Source organism: Chroicocephalus ridibundus, chromosome 8 (genome assembly GCF_963924245.1).
Source record: "Chroicocephalus ridibundus chromosome 8, bChrRid1.1, whole genome shotgun sequence".
Lineage (NCBI taxonomy): Eukaryota > Metazoa > Chordata > Aves > Charadriiformes > Laridae > Chroicocephalus > Chroicocephalus ridibundus.
Genome location: NC_086291.1, coordinates 16906231 through 16925787, shown reverse-complemented (window position 1 = coordinate 16925787; position 19557 = coordinate 16906231). Strand labels below are relative to the sequence as shown.

At 39.0% G+C, this 19557-nt stretch overlaps 1 protein-coding gene across 1 annotated transcript in view; it reads left to right on the top strand.

Moving 5' to 3' along the window:
* The window catches only part of COL24A1 (collagen type XXIV alpha 1 chain), a 149560-nt gene that overhangs the window by 113814 nt on the left and 16189 nt on the right, over positions 1-19557 (top strand). The window contains exons 35-48 of the mRNA XM_063344940.1: positions 200-253; positions 1577-1630; positions 2211-2318; positions 5291-5344; positions 5820-5927; positions 6999-7052; positions 7854-7907; positions 9610-9666; positions 11419-11472; positions 12520-12573; positions 12677-12730; positions 14845-14898; positions 16527-16634; positions 19198-19305. Coding sequence (XP_063201010.1) covers positions 200-253; positions 1577-1630; positions 2211-2318; positions 5291-5344; positions 5820-5927; positions 6999-7052; positions 7854-7907; positions 9610-9666; positions 11419-11472; positions 12520-12573; positions 12677-12730; positions 14845-14898; positions 16527-16634; positions 19198-19305 — 975 coding nt within the window. The remainder of the gene's footprint in view (positions 1-199; positions 254-1576; positions 1631-2210; positions 2319-5290; positions 5345-5819; positions 5928-6998; positions 7053-7853; positions 7908-9609; positions 9667-11418; positions 11473-12519; positions 12574-12676; positions 12731-14844; positions 14899-16526; positions 16635-19197; positions 19306-19557) is intronic.

Genomic DNA, 19557 nt, shown 5'->3' with positions numbered 1-19557 from the left:
TCTCTCTTATGCTGTCTAAACTTCCAGATTCCCATAAAAGCAAGTCAGAGTGATTGATTCATTAGCCAAGTAGGTAGTGATACAGGAAATGAGCCATTAAGAAATATTGTCATTATGACTGTCTTATCTGTAAACCCTGTCATTGTCACGAATATTGTCCCTTAAAATCCAGTGATTTATTTTTCTTGTGATATTCCAGGGAGATATTGGACCTGCTGGGAAGGCTGGAGAACCAGGTGACCAAGGTTTAAGGGTAAGCTATGGATGCAAAATGTTCTTCCCAAAATGAAAGCATGTTACAAAGGCATCAGAAATGCAGGTTGAGAAACCTTGATTTATCAGAAGAATTCAATAAGAAACTATGTTTGATAACTTTAAAAAAAAATATTGTAATATTGTAGCAAGTTACAATGCAAGATTATAATGTTTTAATACTTCTGTCTCATGTCACTGAGAGACGTGAATTGAGTGGTTTGAGCATGAAGGTAAATCCAAGGGTGTCCGGCCCAGCTGTTAAGATGACAGCACACAGTAATGTTGTGTATGGATACCCAGTCTAGATGAGATAATGGAACAGAATAGTCTCAGCAGAGCAGAGGATCTCTCTGTACCACCATCTAAAGCAGCTGATTTGCTTCTGGTGCTGTGGGTGCCTCATTCAGCACTTGTTTTTACCTAGCGCTTGTGCCCCTTCTTATTCTTCCTGTGCATCTTACCCCCCGCATCTGACCCAAACAGTTGCCTACCTTTCAAGGCTAAAAAGGCCTTTTAAAGTGCTAACACCAGATTTTATCTAAGACGCTTTTATAAGAGCATAAACTATATCCTTTCAGACTTAAGCCTTACCATTGAACTCTCTTGTTCCTTTAGCTGCTTGCTGTCATCTTTTCCTCCTGCCCAAAATCTCCAGTGGGGTGCATTCCACAATCTGCCTGTCCTTAGAGAAGACCAGTTCCTGGTTCTGGTCTACAGTGGGTGCTCTGGATTTAACCATACCACTATGTCTGAAATACTATGCTATTAGTAAAGGGCAGGTCGTATTTGCTTTTTTACTATCTGCAATAAAAGTTGCAAGTTGACAGTGTCTTTAAGTGAGAAAGGCAAATATTCTAAAATGCCATGGTACTGATACTGTTGGTAAACGGTAGTGTTGAGTTTTTCATGGCCCTAAACTGAGTCACTAAACATATCAATATAGTAGTTATCCACATAAACATGGAATGGCATAGGATGGCATAGGTATATTTTTGAGGTTACTGTAATTACATGTTGTATACTCTGAAACCAAACAATCTCAGTTCTACTGTCCCAGTCTCCAGTGTTATATGGATGTAGTATTGCTTCATTTTTCTAATGTTGATCATCTTTTATGTGTTCTTGTGTTTGAGATTCACAGGACTGTGACTCTGTCATTGTAAATCAGTGAAAATTAAGACAAATAAGCTATAACAGCAATATAAAAGTTGTCCAAAAGTTAATAAGCATATGTAAAACTAGTCTGAGTTCTTCCAAGGTGATACTTCTATGTTGAGAAGTTTAGGCAATAACTTTGTTTTCAACTGTTCCTTTCTATAAGGGTGAACCAGGACCTCCAGGAGAAGATGGTGTTCAAGGAAAAGATGGCCCAAAGGTACATTCAGTTTTTGTAGCAGATGTAAAGGAGTCATGTTAGCTTAAGGACCCAAATCTCTTTGTTTCTCCTGTTTCACCAGGTCAACAGAGCCCACTTGGGTGCACTTAGTTTTAACATAGCAGGCCCTCTATATTATAGGCTTTCCTGTGCCTTTTAGGCACATACCTATTCTGCAAGGGCTGCAAAGTTGAATGGCTTGACAGAGAAATGCAAGCTGAAGAACTGAGTACAGGTTATTTCCATGCTGGAGAGAGCGAGCCCAAGGCTCCTCCACTCCCTGCACTGGATCAGTGCTGTGCCAGGGACTGTGGCAGGTGCCAGGACAAGGGATGCACAGAGGACACTGTCAGGTAGTTTGCAATGCACGAGGCAAAACGTGTGTATGAATGAGATAGAAAGGGCATTCACTTCAGGTGTGATCTAAATTTGACTGGTAAGATTCCCATCAGTTTCAGTGTGCTTTTTGTCAAACTTGAAGATTCAGAATTCACTTTTCTCAAGTAATTCTGTAGCAGCAGCTTGACTAAGCTTTTTCTGTTGGGGGGGGGTTGTTGTGTTGGTTTTTTTTCTGTTTTAGGGTGACCCTGGAGACCAGGGACTTCTCGGAGAAGGTGGTGAAAAAGGAGAGATGGGGTTACCAGGAATTGCTGGGCCCCCTGGTGAACCTGGCATAATGGGCATTCCTGTAAGTGTTTTCAGGTTTAAGTGGACTTTTTGTTCATCTGCTTTTTGTAATTATTTTCTTTTTAGTTTTGCTTGCTTTTTTTATTTTTTATTTTCTGATTTCCTATTCTAATTAGAGATGACCATCTCTAAATTAGCTTGCCTCCCTTTTCTATGTGGTTCAGCTTTTCAGGGTTGGTAGGGAGAGGAGATAAGTGTTTTTCCTATCTTAAATCTGGGACCTCTTAGCAGATAGTGATTCCTCACCACTTGTCATACAGACACATACACCACACGACCTGGAGCCTCTCACTTCAGATCTTTCTTCTCCAGACAACCTTCTGTCTTTGGTCTCTATCCTCACCTTCATTTGGAGACTGTGAGCAATCTCAACATATTAGATCATTCTTTAAATTTTAAAAACACAAAGAATTTGTCAAGATGCATCTACTACTATAAATTGTGCTGTAAGATCTTTAATTTTGTATCACTTTCCCTACTCATGGCTTTGTTTACTGTCCCAGGACTATCTAGTTTTTAGTTTAGGTTAAAAGTTCCTTGAGGCAAAGAAGTGCCATTTTGAGAAGCTTGTAAATGATGAAGTGTTAGACCTTAGAGCACACAAGATTTGGCTCCAATTTAAGATTTTGTGCTAATGTTCTCACCACATACATGCTTAGCTGTCGTTGCTTTTAATAAGCCTTAACAATAAAAGGAAATAACATTTCTAGAAAAAGTGATATCCTGTATATTGAGGTTTCTTTAGTTACAGACACCAACAGCACAGGATTTCTTAAAGTGTTGGTGTGAATTATAGCGCCTTCTCTGGTAAGGAATACAAGATAGGTCAAAAGTGACTTAAAACCCGTATTACATGATAGATACTGGATAATCCAGATTATTCCTGCTATTGATTCCTGATCAATTGGATGGTCTGCCTTTCCTAACAGTGGTCCTTCTACACTGCTGACAAGGTGTTGTAAAGACAATGTAATGGATGCTGGCCATCCTGGGCTGGAGCTGACTTCCATAAATGAGGGTCTATCATGCCAGGCAGTGCTACTTCAGATGATAATTCTGTGCTGTGGTGTGATGTCCTCTCTTTGGTGCACCTTCTCTTCTTACCTTGTCAATCACCTTGTAATGAGGCATGTACTATAAAAAGTAAGGACAGAGAAGAAAGAAAGAATTTCATGATTCCATTTTGTTCTTGAAAGACTTTTATTCTTTAACTAATTTCATTTTGGTGCTTCTGTGAAAGGAATTAAATGAACATATCATGACAGCACCAGTTACTATAGACACATGAAACAGAGATTGCAGATGGAGAGAAATGGTAGCAAGCATAGACAGGTCAAATAGTAAACAAGCATTGGTATCCATAGTCAACATTGTTAGATCAGTTCACGTATTTGTTCTGGCATGACTCCTAGCAGCTAAAATCCATCTATAAAATCTATTTTGGTGAAGTTTTATGCAACTTCTTAATGTGAACTAGTACTTTGGAGCACAGTTTCCAAAGCAAGTATGTAGCCTCAAGTCAGCCATGAGATTTCCTTACCAAAAATCATCGCAGTCCTCTGGCTGCCTTCTCTATAGCTCTTATGTGATGATGGAGTCTAAGTAAACATTAGTTGGAGGGCCAGCTGTCAACGGCTGTGAGCACTGTCCTCTAAGCATCCGTGCTACAATCTGCTGCCTTTAGTCCTGTGTTCTTCACAGTGACCTACTCTCCTAGAGAAGGAATAAAAATGCTCTTTCGGTTGTCAGCACACTTAGTGTGCTACAGAAAAAGTTTGGTTTCTGATACAACAATATCACCCTGACTTTTTTTTTTCTGTTTTGGGTTGGCAATTCTGGAGAAGCTTGGAAGTTTCATACGTTGAAATTATCATAAAACATCTCAGCCCTGCCATATCTACATTGTATGTAATTATACTTGTATACAGTAAACAACATCAGCAGTGCTGCTGTGCCTCAGTGAGACAGGCGAGTCTGGCGATTTGATGTTTGGGAGGATGTGGTTAGCAGGGGATTTTTCACATTTCAGTTCCACACATTCCAAAGGCGGCTGCAGAGCTGCCTCCCTCCCGTCTCATCCTCCCTGGCATCTGGGAGTGTTCACATCAGGGTTTTGGTTTGACCTTCTAGGGATGCAGATAGATCATAACATCCTGGTCTAAATATGGAAATCAGTTTCCTATAATCAATTGTCTGAGGGTTTTATTGGAGGTGAGAGTAATATTACCTTTTCCTTAAACAAAAGCTTACAAAGCAACAAAAAAGCTTCACAAATCAGTTCAAACTGTATTTAGCCTGGCTTGTTACCACAGTGACCCAAAAAACCCCAAATATATCTCCTTTTATCTAAAACTGGAGCTAAATTACCTCCTCTAACTCACAGAGCTTTTGGGTAGATTGAAACCAGTGAGCAGTGGACACACACAGCCCTTTGGGAGGGTCACTTTTAGAAGTGACCTAGAGGGCAGCAGGGATGTAGCTCCACAGCATCCTTCACCTGCAGGCAGCACACCCAATTACACAGTCACCAAGAGGCGGGCAGTGGCAGGCACCAGCGCTTACTGAGTTAGGTCTCTGCTCTACGGCGAGTTGTGTCAGGGCCCTGCTCTTCACACTTGGCAGCCCCAGGCTTTTCTGAGTTTTCCTCTTGTTGTGTATTGTATTTCTGTAAATCCAGTGGTTGTCTCAAAGCAATTTTATTCCTAAAGTAATATTTTCTGTGTGAAGAAGTTTTATGGGTTTCCCCCACTATTTTCCGTGCATTTTCACTAGTGATCCCTGATGCTTGCCCGCTTGTTTCTGCTGTAACTTGAAACAGTCCTACTAACTTGCTCACAGCCACATTTAATGAGATTATCCTCCTATCTCTTTGCATTACAAAAGTCTGCTTAGTTATCCAATTTGGAGCACAGTTTAAACATGTTGCCAGGCCTTTCTATATCATTTATTTTTCTTTCTCTAATAAATGTACAGGGCCCTGAAGGAACACCAGGAAATCCAGGTCAGAGGGGCCGTTTGGGAAAGAAGGTAGTATTTTTCATCTTCCCCATTTCCCTTCCTTTTATCTGAAACTCAAATTTACATAACAAAATAATTCAATTGAATCAAGTCTGTCCCTGTTTTATGTCATGCTTCAAGCCCATTTTTTTTCTTGCTAGCTGTGACAATTAGAATTGTTATCATTCTGCAATCAATAACATTCTGGACCTTAGGAAATTTAAATTTGTATCACGATGTGGTTTTGCAACTCAGATCATTTCTTCTGCTATCAAAAAACCATTAAGCTTTGACTAAAACAAAACAAAATAATAGAAGGGCTTTAGCAGAAGATTTTTTTAACTGCAGAGTTCTGGCTTCAGATATTTTAAGAACTACAGTAAATGACATATGTAAATGTAATACTCCTATTAAATAATGCTGTTACACACTTGAGTTAAGCATAAACTGCATTTTGAAACTTAATATCAATCTGTTATTATTTTTAATTCAATAACACCAACAGGGGGAAAAAGGGCAGCTTGGCCCTCCTGGAGAAATTGGACCTGCTGGTGATTCTGGCCAACCTGGAGAATCTGGTCCAAAAGGTGCAAGAGGAACTCGAGGTCCCTTGGTTTGTACAAAACATGCTTATTTAAGAGCTCATGTATTTCTCATTTAGCAGAATCGTGTCTCTCCATGGGAAGAGACAACTCACAGCTGTAACACGTATGAATATTTTTTGAGGTAGCTGGAGATGCAGGCAGTATCCTTCCCAGCCTCTGCGTCCCAATGCATTCCCTGGTCTTTCAACATCAGAATGAGACCTGTGCACCTTTCCAAACAAAAACCCAGGTGATGGTCTTGGAAGGAGTCATCTTATGCTCTGGTCAGGTTCCTGATCTGACAATCAGAGGAGCAGGATGGCAGGGCATGCCATGGAATAGTCATGCCCCACAGTCCACATATAGTCTCACTGCTGTGGCTGTTTCTTAAACCTTTGCAGTTCCAAGAACAGAAATTATGGGGTTTGCTATTACATGAAATAAGCCTTAACCATGGCTGAAAGAAAGCATTTCAGATGAGGACTGCAGCTCCTATTGAATGGGAACCTGATCCAAAGTTAACTGAATTGAGTGTATTTCCATTAACTGTGAGCTCCTTTCATCACAAGCTCCCCAAGCTAGCTCCACGCTGTGTGCTAGATGCACAGACACACGCAGCCTCTGCACTAGTGAGGCCACATGCCCATCTCACTGCTCCACAGCCCAGTCCTGTGGCCACTGAATGCAGCACTGTGTCCTTGAACACATGAAGTACAGAAGTAAAGTAACTATCTAGTGGCCAATGTTTTCAGGAGAAGGACTCCCCTTCCTAAGGTGAGGACCACCCTCAGCTTCTCTTGGCGTGCTTAGCATTTATAAACAGAGTTCCTGCGCGCCTCTGAAAGCTCAGATCCTTTTGGTCTCAATTATGCACAGGGATTATAAGGTTAGGACTGAAAATGTTGACCATTTTTTCCACAGAACAGGGAAAAGCCCAGAGTTCTTTACCCAATGAAGTTGGACCTAACAAAGAAGTTGTCTGTGGTTCTCAAATCTCAATATCTGAAGATTTTTCCAAGTGATAACTTTATAAAATAGACAAGGTTGTAACATTTTACAAGGGAGCTCATTTTTCTATCACTGATTATTGCATTTAACAGGGACACCCAGGAGGAATGGGACCTGAAGGAGAGTCAGGAATTCCAGGTTATGGGGTGAGTTTTTTACTGAATTCATGTACACACACATCCCTAAGTAAGTCTGTGGTACTCTAAATAATTTCAGATATCATGGGGATCTGTATCTAGAATACAGAAATATCTTTAGGAGTGTCAGATACTCACGTATGTGTTTATATGACACGCGGTTGCCTGCTTAGAAATGTTAGCCTTAAGCAACGATGACTGGTTTTTGTGAGTTCACTAGCAGTTGTTTTTTAACCACAGATCTGAAACCCTTGTTCGTCCAATGTATCTCACCCCTTGTGAATAAAGTTCTTGTAAAACTACTACAGCTATTCAGAATAAAGAGAGTTCAGAAAACACCACCCACCGCCTCTGCTTACTGTCTGGCCACGCAGTTTCCCTTTCGGTAACAGAAACTGATTGAATGAGGTTAGTTGAAGGACATAAAGATATTGTGACTTTCACTGAAAAATAATTATGATCATCATCCTAGATGGATTGAGTCCTGCACTTACAGACCAAGCTGCCACATCTTTTTTCCAAACGGAAACTTCCATCAGTGGCCCTAACCCTGAACCAAGAACCAGCCTGGCTCCCCTCACCTGCTTCAAGCCCTGCCAGAACCTTTGGTTTCCCACTGCGCACAGAGCTTTTCCTGCATACAATATATTTTCTGCCTGGGCCGTTTAATTTATGCCACATCACTATTTAGCATTTTTAGCAAGCAGCAAAAAAAATAATAGTAACAAGTAGCTAAAAGAAAGTTTGGAATTAATTATTTCTTTAATTTTTTGGTTTTGAACTAATGTTTGGGTTTTTTTGCTTCTTTAGGGTCACCAGGGTCCTCCAGGGCCCCCAGGACCCCCAGGACCCAAAGGGGAAAAGGTATGAAGATGGATTATACTGTCTTACACTTTGAGCAATTATAAAGGGAGGAAATGGTACTGCATGCTCACTGTTTTCCACAGCATGCAGCAAAAGCCACCGTTTGAAATATTTATTAGTATTATGAGAAAATATGAAAAGAAATGCAGAACTGGGGAAATAGATCATTCAGAGGCAGAGTTCCAAATTATACAGTTGAAACGTTTCAGGTTTTAAGACACAAGGTACCCATTGTAAGAAACACATTTTATTGTATCAGATAGTACCACTGCCCTTAGTGAGCACTCCTGACAGAAATAATCAGTGCAGAACCAGCTAAGTATTTACTTAGCTTTAAGCCTGTGAGTACACCCACAGCTTTTGCTTAAAGTCCAACTAATTTGGACAAAGGTCTGTTAGGGGCAGGATTTTGCCTCAGTGCTGCTATTTTAGTGTCAGATTCACTGTTGTTCTTCTAAACCTCAAATCCTGCAAACAGATTTGTGTGCTGACTGAAGTCTGTGTGGCCCCAAGCAGGTACAGGAATTCCCTTCATGAAGATTAGTTTGGAGTTCCACGTGACAGAGAAATACGTTCTTATAGTAGGGCCAGTTCTGCCATGAATACTGCTAATAGGCAATTAGTGGTTGATGTTATAAATAGGTTCTGATATAATTTTCATAAATGATAACTGAAAACTAAGCTGTTGGGAGCTAGGTGTCTAGCTTGCTTGGTCACTTCTGAAAAAGCACTTCGATGCACTTTGGAAACCCTTAATCATATTTAAAATGTGAGTCTCCTTGCATTAAATATTGGTAAATATCATCTGGAATAGATAACTTTTTGTCTATTAGTTTGGATGGCAGTTGTTTCATATTTAAAATTTAATAGAGTTCAGTCTGAATGTTGGCGTCTTCTTTATAGTATTTCTCAAAACAGTGGAAGAAATTTTCTTTTTTTCCTCTTGTCAAATATCCTGTTTATCCTTTTTTTCATTAAATAAAGAAATGATTACATGGACATTGTTCAAATACCTTTTTTTTTATAGCTGCCTGTTGTGGTTTAACCCCAACCGGCAACTAGAACCATGCAGTCTCTTGCTCACACATCCCCCCCAGCTCTTTCCCTTCCAAGAACGGTTGGAAGAAGGAGGGGAACAGGGAGAAAGAAAAACTCATGGGTTGAGATAAAGGCAGTTTAACAATAATAATAACAACAATGATAATAATAATGACATGGGTCACTCTCACTGCCTGCTGTATTGGCACAGTCCCAAGCAGTGATCGCGGCAGATTCCTGCTAACCCCTGTTATATACTGAGCATGACGTCTATAATACGGAATATTTCATTGGCCATTCCATCATTCTGTCTGTGCTTCCATGGGAAGCTGAAAAAGTTCCTGAATAGCGTGAACATCACTTAGCAACAACTGAAAACAATAGGTATTAGTGACATTCCCAGCTGAAATGAGGACAATGCCTTTGAAAATAGCGCAATTACTTAGCTTTTTTAGTCCTAATAAATGTCCCTATCTTTGGGACATTTAGGTGCATGCTAAAATGGAGTTACTATTTCCACTGTATTAAAACCATAAGCATCATATTCATGTTTAACATCTATACAGTATGCTCTCTGGGTGTTCTTTAGCATTTGAACATGTATGCATTGTAGATGAGCTTGAATTTCCAAGTTAATATTTTTTAATGTTTATCTTTGTTTTAGGGTTACCCAGGCGAAGACAATACAGTCCTTGGACCACCTGGGCCCATAGGTGAACCAGTAGGTCTTTCTTTCTCAAAAAAATTATATTAGTGCCTCTCAAGACAAGAGAAAATGCAGGTTCTTTCTAAACTACATATCACTGTCTCAGGAGTCAGTACTCCCTTGTACAAAAGCATAGAATGATGGTCCTTTAATCGGTAATCCCTCTCTGCAAAATGCAGTCTTGTGCCCTTTCCTGCTTAAGAGTGTGTGCCCTGTGTTTAATTACACTAATGCCATTAGTCCGTGTTTAGACCAACACATTTTGGAACAGAATTTTACCCTCTCTGTTTATCCTGAATTATACCTAATTGCTTTACTAACTAGAAAAATGTTTTGACTTATTTCATTATCACTACAAAGCTAATTTAGCTGATTTGGAAAGCTGCATTTTGTAACCCTTTTTTTACTAAATTTGTATGTGGGGTATCTCTCTCCAGCAGTTACAAACATGTCCAAAAATAAAATGCCATCTCAAAATGATATTAAAAGTGTTTCATGTTCAGACTTTGATTGTGCCAGAAGTAATACTTGTACAGCCTACATCTCTTTAGATTACCCTTAATGTTTATACTTCACCTCCACAAAAAGGCAGGACTATAGGGCCCTGATGTAACTGAAGACAGAGTCTGGACTAGGAGAATAATTATGGTAATGCATGAGAGAAGAGACTCCAGCCAATTCTATTGTAGCCGAGCTGGCTCTGTATTACTGACTGCTCAAATGTTGCAAGCAGGGCCTTTCCACCTTGTGGATTCCCTCTAGGAAACATGCCATGAGGCAGCTGAAACCTTGGAGCGTATACAAGCAGTCGCATAATAGTATCTATTGGTGGATATGCGTTAAAAGTGGCTAATCTATTAATTTGTGAACTGTAAAGATATATTGCAGTTAGTGATGCCTAGCCAATTTTTCATTATGTGCCTTTACTTAAAACAGGTGGGAAAAAGGCAGGCCCTTATTATTTCATCTAATGATTGGCTGAATATCTTTTGGAAAGTCTTGGCCGTTCTTATTTTCTGTGGGCACGGTTCACTGTTCCATCATTTTTCCTTTGACTGAGACTTGGTCCATTGGCTGCAATGAGAGTTAAAATTCTGGGGAAAAGTCCCATTTCTTGTGGGACTGAAGTAAGAGCCTTTCCCTAAAGTAGAGCTAGTGAGGTGTCTGAATGCAGCAGGAAGATCCACACGGCTCTCAAAAATCATGCTATTCCTGCTACTCCTGTGTAGTTTTCATATGTGTGAGGCATACTGAGGGACTGAAATTGCCTTTTCATTAGGATGAACTTCAAAATTAAAGTGGATTCTGAGTACAGCAAGTCATTTCAGAAAAGAACACAATTTTTCATGTGTTGTCTTACAGAAACTGTAAGAGAGCTTTCCTCAGATGTCTTGAAAACAAAATCTCCTCATTTATTACCGGAGATTTTAGAATCAGATTTCATATATATAGATGGGTATAAATCTGGAGAAGTTCCACTGAGATCAATATTCCTGTTTCATTTATGCCCATGTAAGATCTATCTTTTAGCTTCTAGTCTTCAGTTACAAAATATTTTAGAGAGTGGCTAATATCTGACTGCAATGCATTTTGTTTAGAAAAAAATCATGTTTATTCCTTTAGCCAGGCTAGCTTTAATATTTGTAATCCTCAGTTCAGTCTCATTGGTTAGTCTGTTTTGAGAGAAATCCCATCTTTCTTTTTGTACTTCACTGCAGCATTATTTCAGTTCAGCTGTTATATTTTGCTCTTTGGTTTTCTCTTTAGGGTCCTAGTGGTGAACGTGGAGATAGAGGAGAACCTGGTGATGAGGGCTACAAGGTAATCATTCTTGCTTTTTGTTCTTTTTATTTGAACATGGCATGCTATGTAGAGTAATGTAGCAGAAGAATTATCTTCTCTCACAAGGGTGCAGAGATGGACTTGCTGGTGCCTCACTGCACTGATGAGGTCTTAGAACACATCGGAGCATCTTTCATATGAGGAGAAGTTGAGAGAGCTGGGACTCGTGAGCTGGAGAAGAGAAGGCTTGGGTGCTCTTAATGTGTATAAATACCTGATGGGAGGGAATGAAAATGAAGGAGACAGACTCATCTCATTAGTGTCCAGTGACAGGACAAGAGGCAAAAGGCACAAACTGAAATACATGAAATTCCCTTTCAACACAAGAAAATGCTTTTTTTGAGGATGTGAGGATGACTGAGCACCAGAACAGGCTGCCCAGAGAGGTTGTGGAGTCTCCATCCTTGGAAATACTCAAAACATGACTGGACAACCTTTTCTACCTCGCCCTTCTTGAGAAGGTGGGGTTGCACTAGATGATCTCAAGAGGTCCCTTTCAACCTAAACAATTCTGTGATTCTGTAATACTGAATGAATTAACATTTTTCTCTGAAATTTAAGCACTGTTTCTTTGTAAATCTAATCCTAATAATTATTCATGAATTGTATTCAGTCCTTCAGCATATACAAGTTGGATGGTAACTCCTGCTAATCACTGATGCAATTTGTTTGCTGAAATACAAAGAGACAGTCCTTGACACAGAATATCCTGTTTAAGTTACACAGACAATATAGATAGACTTAGTAATAAATCAATGAACTGAATATGATCTATGCTTATAGAAGTGCAGAAATGTTTAAACAATATGTAATTCCCACTTGCAGTTTGGAGTAGAGAATTTAAAGAAGAAAAGCTCCCTAAGGTCTGATCTCAGGAGAGCTGAGCATATTTAATCTAGGTCATGTCAGTGAAGCTGGGACCACTCAGCATCTCCCAAGAGGGACTTTACAAGGAAATCTGTAGCTCACTGAGTGTGACACCCTGAGTTACTTGTCTTGCAATATGTTATATTTTCTGCTTCCCAGGGTCATGTAGGTCTTCCAGGGCTTAGAGGACCTATTGGACAACAGGGGCCTCCAGTAAGTGTTTCGAGCAAGTGAGATTTCTCTATTGCCTATTGAAAATGTGTTTTCATCTGCATTCAAATGATTCTTAATTATTTAATATATGTTCTTTCCAAAGGGAGAGCCAGGTGAATTGGGAGAGCAAGGACCAAAAGGAGAAAGAGGTTCAGAAGTAAGTAGAAAAAAGTAATGCAAAACTGCACTAAATTGGGATGTGTGTGTTTTTACTGCTCACTGACTATCCTTGGAAAACTGTTATATAAGGCTAAAACCCCATGTTTGGGTTTCCCTTTCATACCTGCAGGGACAATAAAAATAGAGAATGGAAAATTGCATAATGATCTGGGGTAGTAAATATGTGTTATTTGATAGGTAAGTGGTTTTACTTTGGAGTGATATAAAGCATTATGAGAGGCTCTCTTGGAAACATTTAAGTGATATTCAATTATACCCTTAAATGGAGTTCCTTATGGCAAACTATCTCTGGAAGATGCCCAGGATTTTACTGCTCTGATCTGTAAATGAAGTCTCCTGGTACTGCACTGCACTGCACTGAATTTTCAGAGACCTGGAAATAGGGAATTTTCTACAGAATAGCAGAGGAATAATGACAGAGCAAGCCATGAAAAAGATCAAAGACTAAATGGTTTCCTTTAGAAATAATAGGTCATCTTGGTGGTGTGTTGAAAATTGCCAAAAGTACTTTATATTCTCCACTGGGGTGAATTTCATTGGCTTCTGAGCCAATTTCAAAAGATTTACACTGAAAGACTTCTTACAATACCAATTGCATTGCAACTTAAATGAGGTATTTTGTCTGAGAAGTTCCATAGCACAACTCTGTTAAAAATTTTCTAGGTAAATACAAGAATCTGTAGTAGATTATGGGTGGGGAGCAACAGAAAGGAAACACGATATGAAGACATTGTCAGCTTGTACTCTAGCCGTGCCCTCAGATATATTGCCTTTCACAAACTACTCACAGCGCAGGATAAAATCTGTCTTTCCCTTGGAGAATGTTTTCTTTGTGTTGCAAATGCCCCTCAGATTAAAACTGCCATTTGCAAATATGGAACCAATATCCAGTCTGAGCACCCCATAAGAGACTAAAAGTTTATGCAAAAATGTTAATAGTGAAAATATTCATATAGTCTTAACTCCAGTGGCATGACCGGTGCTGCTATAGCAAGCCTTACAAGGCCAATCCCATAAACTGCAATGCTGAATCATCTGGGTTTACTTTATATGCATTCAAAAATTTTAATGAAAACAATATAAAGTTCTTTGAATACACATGTTCCAGTTCTGATTGGTGGACGTTTTCTATGCCTTCCTTAAGAAAAAGGCATTAAATGAAGAAATAGAACAAAATCTTGCTGATTTTATTATACTTACATTAATCATCAAACATTTACACTTACATGTTATGTAATATTGGAGCATAGTAGTTCAGCATCGCTTTTGCTTTAAGAACACTGTTTAAAATAATTAATGCAGAAAGTCTTGGAAGCTTTTTTCTACCTCTTCTATGCTAACAAGTGTTATTCTTGTCCCTGCTGTCTGAGTGGTTCTATCTTTTAGAGGTAGGATAAAATTCATGCCTTAGTTCTTTATATTCTGTGAAGAATATCCTATAAACAAAATTCTCTGAGATGCTTTTGACCCATTCTGAGCTTTTCTTCCTCGGTGCTTGGCCTCCTGTGTCACTAAACAGCTTACTGGAATGTTATCTGCTATAGTATCACTCAGTTTTCTAAGACCACAGATTCCTAGATCAGTCAAGAACAAAAAAAAAAGTCTGGTTTTAAGTAAATTTTATCTTTTGTGTACATCTTAGATAAAAAGAACGTTCCCATATGTGACACTATTGTTTTCGAGTATTCTCTTCCACACACATTCTGCATCTACATTCCTTAGACCTATTCAGGTCTTCACTTTTTAGAAGGTATGGGATGTACTGTAAAAGAATACCCCCTTACAGAGGTGTGGCTGATAAAGGAGAAATTGCCAGATTCACTGTGAAAAATTTGCTATGCCTCTTGTTGAAAAAGTTCTGAAAACTACACATTACCAATTCAGGAAAGGGAAAAATACATGCAATTCTACTTGTACGTATTCCTGAATTCACTTCTACTTGAAAAACTTTCAGCTGTCTCCTGAAATGGAAATAATCTGGTCTAATGCCAGGCAATGTGAACATGTGTGCTAGCGGGGAGCAATCCTCAGCTCTTCTTAGGGGACTGAGTTTAAGACATTTGTCACCTCACAAGTATTTGTAACTTTTAGGGACCCACAGGGAAGAAAGGAGCAACGGGTCAGGCAGGCAAACCTGGAATTCCTGTAAGTAACAAAGTTCTACAGTCTATCTTCAAGTTATAAAACAAAGAAAATAGTAACTAATGAAAACAAAATTGAATCATGCCAGTGGTACTAGAAAGTCTCATGCTCATTCTAAAGAATCTTCTTATTACTCAGAAAGTGTAAAGGAACCCCGATGAAAATAAGAATAATTTTTGAAACTGTGTTAAATTATACTGAATTATACTCAATTACTCACCACATGGTAATGAAGTGCAGCTAATATAACAATAAGGTTATATTAACTGTAAAGTTACTTAATTAGGTCATTTTTGATTGTGGCTTGTAGCCCATGTGCAAGTTACCACATTATATTGCAGAGAGCTGTACTACTGTTCACTCCTGGCTCCCATCAGTTCTTTGAACAGCTGCAGCCTACAGAAGCCTGGATCCATATGTCCATGGTGGATACAACTGGCAGATCCCTTGAGGTTTAATTCTTTCTCTCACTTGCCCTGAGCTGAAATTTTTAATGCTCTTTCTTGAGTTATTGTAGAGACGCTAACTTGCATCCCTTTCTCCCTGAGGGAGATGAAAGAGCAGGAAGCAGTAGGTGTTCTGTAAACATAACCAAGAACAAAATGCGTCAAGGCTATTTTGGTCCCCTAATAAATAATACCACACAAGCACATGTTGTAGATAACTTCTACTACTTTACATCAAAACATTGTCAGTAACCAGAGAAATGCAGCTGCTTCACAGAGCTTGTACCTGCTGGGTAGAGGGCAAAAATCACCTTTTGAAGACAAGCAAACTGTGTCTCTCTTGTAAATACTTGGCTCTTCCCTCTGGAGGACTGCAGAAGCATATCGTTTAGCAGAAAAAGGAAAAGAGGGGAAAGGCGAGACATACAGTGAGGAGAAGACAGTAAAACTGGAACTTGAGGAAGTCTCAAAGCACATCCCAAGTGCATGATACTTCAGCAAGCATAATTAGAAATAAGATTAAGATGGCATGCTTCTTATGTTCTGTATGGCTGTTGTTAACTATACTTTTTCACATGAGCTGTGTTGTAGTTAGCGTACCTTAAATTTCTAAGAAATGCATTCATACAGAGATAACTGCAGAACTCCAAGGCCCTGACTGTGAAGAAAAAAATTGTTGTTTCTTTGGTGGATGTGACATGAGCTTTTTCTGTGAAAGTATAGCAAGTTAGCACAAACTTGTCTAATTAGAAGTTTGTATGTATATTTGATATGTACAAATTTGAACAGCATAATTTTGCAAATATGATACAGAGTGTTTAGTAAAATGAAGGCTGAAAAGACATATGGTTGGGTTTTTTACAGGGATAAATAGATTACTTTATTAGGTTTCCTTGCTTCAGTTTAAGAATCAACAGTCTCAGCCATCTTCCAGGCCTGGCACGCAGAGGGGCTGGCCCTATGGTTTCAGCTGAAGTTGCCCAGAGCCCACAACAGTGCAAGTCTGAGGTTAAGCCAACGGCATTTTTAACCAAGCATGCTAACTCAGAGCCCCCTCTGCTGAGTATTCATCCGTGCCGCTGGGTCTGTTGTTATGTAGGGTTTAGGAAATACTGTGACTGAAATCTGGGATGGTGAAGATGAAGAGAGATGGTGCTGCTATATTTGATTTGAATTTGTTTCAAGGGAAAACCAGGGCCAGCAGGGCAGAAAGGAGCAGTCGGGTACCCTGGACCAGAGGGCATTCCTGGCAACCCTGGCAAGCCTGGGCTGTCAGGGAAGCCTGGCCCCAAGGTAAGTTGCTTTCCACATTGCCCTTCTTTATGTCATTTTGTATTACAAATTTTCTAAGGCTAGGGTTTTTAAACAGAAGGAACCATTCTCAGTTCCTTGAGCATCTTAAAAATTAGACCAGTTCTTTGTTTTCTTTTTTTTTAGCTCATGATATTCTGGCCAGGATGTAAGGTTAGCATAAGGGAAATGTGCTGTGAGAACTATTTCATTAGCATACTAAGGTATGCTAATGTTAGTAGCATACATTACAGCTAAGTGAAAATGCCTTCTTAATGAGAGAGGCTTCACAGTTGTGTTCCTGAAAATGAGCCACAGACCATAGACCCCAACTGTTTCCATAGACCCTGTTTCCTCTCAGGCCCTGAGGTAATCCCACATTTTCCTTATTTTCTTTGAATTTGTAACGTATGTCTCCCTACCTAAGCAATTCTGAAGCTTTGCCCAAAGCCAGTGAAAAGGAATATTAGGTATCTGAGGTCGCTGTAAGCATTCTTGGAAACAGGTTTTTTGTCTGTCTGTGCTTTGCTGTGGGCGAAGGGTGGTGACCTGCTGCTTCTGGGAGCAGTGACACAGCTCTTTGCTTATTCACTCCAAACAGGAGGGAGCAAATTCCTTTAGTTGTCATTGTTGAAAGTCTGATCAATTTGATTTCAGGTATGGTATTTCTCAGTAGTTCTAGTTATAGATGGACCAGTAATTTTTATAAAAGGATGTCAAGTTACATCTGGTCTTAGGAATCAATCAAGGTGCCGAATGAGGCACCTCTATTACAAGTAAAAATTTGCCTATCTGGTTGAACAAAGAGAAAATTAAACAAGTTACCCATAGGGGGCAGATGTACCATAGTTGAGCCTTCTCCATTTTCAGATAATGTCCTCCTTTTTCAAATACTTAAAATTCTTTGGAGTTGGATTTAGGAGTATCACCCCAAAGAATTCTTACATTTTTGCCTTTCCACTCAAGATGTCATCTTTCATATTAAAAAAGATTCTATTGCTCTATATTAACAATATATAGCAGCATTAAAATTTGTAATAGAGAGGCTTTTAACTGATTTTGGACACGATGAATAAAAAAACCAGAACTTTTGCTATTAAAGTTTATTGGTCAATCAGGCTGTAAGCCCCTATAAGCTCCAGAGCTTCAAAAGCTCTGAAAATCACATTTAATGTACAAATTCTGTTTCCTATAACCCTTTAATGTCTATGAATGCTTAACAGAATGTCATATGAAATAAGAAAGAAGATATACATATACACATGTATGTATAGTTTTCTACTGAATGACATCACAGAAACATTAATTTGGATGGTAGCAAATTTCCATTTTGTATTTTGTAACATGTCAAAATTGGCTTAACTCCATGTACTCAGTAACATGTTTTTTTCATTAAAAATAGTTGCTTTTGTTTATTGTCTGATGTTTTCCTACATTTTCATAACAAATGTTCTGATCTTTTTTGATGTGGTATTGTTATGGTACATGAATCCCTACAAAGTGTACACAATCATAGTAATATTATCAGTATGTCTGGTATTTATAAATAAGCATGTTGAATTTGAATGTCTCTGTGGGAAAGTAGTCTCACTTTATTTCTTGATATGGAGTTCTTGAAAAAATGAATACTGTGCATCTCAACTGTATTTTCAGCCCATCTGTAATGAATGAATCCAGCATCTTATTTTCATCAGAAACAGCTCCTTATTGTAAGCTCAGAATCCTCAGACATCACACAGCACTCATCCAACAACCGTCTCAAGGAGTCATCTTCTATAATTAATGGAGATCAGTGTTTTCCTGCATATTTCAAAATTGAGTTAGAAAAGAATTAAATAGGAATCAGCACTGAAGGCTATTAATCTCAAGATGCAAATTTCCAGGTTTGGGAAAAATTTTAGGTCTCATATAAACTGTTCTGTGTGATTCCCTGTGGGAGGCAAAAGTAGTCACCGGTATGCCCATGAGTTCTTCCATATATACTTAAATGCACGATTATTGTGGATGGAAGATTGTTTACTATCCAGCTGGGTAACTGTCCCTGTTTATGATGGTGCTAGTAGGGAAGATGCCTTGCATAAGCCCAAAGAGGTAACTGATTCTCTTGAATGTTCTCAGAAATCTTTCAAGTTCTAGGTAGGTGATCCCACATAAATGTCATCATGATATACTTAGGATAGGACAGAACAAAGTTTAAGATGACTACTGAACTGAACAACTGCAATGGGCAATGGCATGGTTAGTATTTGCTTTGCTGACAGTCAGTGACTTGTTAAACTATAATAACTTGACTCCTCAGAAACCTCAATCCACCCCACAGTTAAAGCACATGTAGCTTTGTTGCTAAGTATGATCGGGTTTTGCTTTTGGAGTATTAGCAGAAATCCAGATGATGCTGCTAATCGTTGTCTTTCCATGTATTTTGATGTACTGTCAATGCGTGTCCATATATATAGAAAGCATTAAATGGCTTTGACTGATTTTATGGTATATGCTTGTTTTAGCATACAATGAAAAAACATGTTTGGCTGTTCTGCTTGTAATCAATTATTTTCAATTTGTTAAGGGTAATAAAGGAAACTCGGGCTTACCAGGTCTGGCAGGTTATCCTGGAGCTCGAGGTCCCAAGGGATTACCAGGCATGCCGGGGCCCATGGGAGCACCTGGAATAAAGGTACACACATGGGATCTTCTTGTTTAAGTATGATATTACTGATCCTGCTTGGTCTTCATACTGCATTCAGTGATGAGTAATTGACATCAAAATTTATCTGAAGGGTAAGACTGCAAGTTGTGCCGATCCGTTTTTCTATAAACTGTAATTTGAAAATAGACTTTCCATCTATCTGGATGCTATTCCCAACTCCAGAAGCTGTTCTAAACACTTTGTATTTATTCACCCAAAGATTTAGGGCCAAATGTTTTT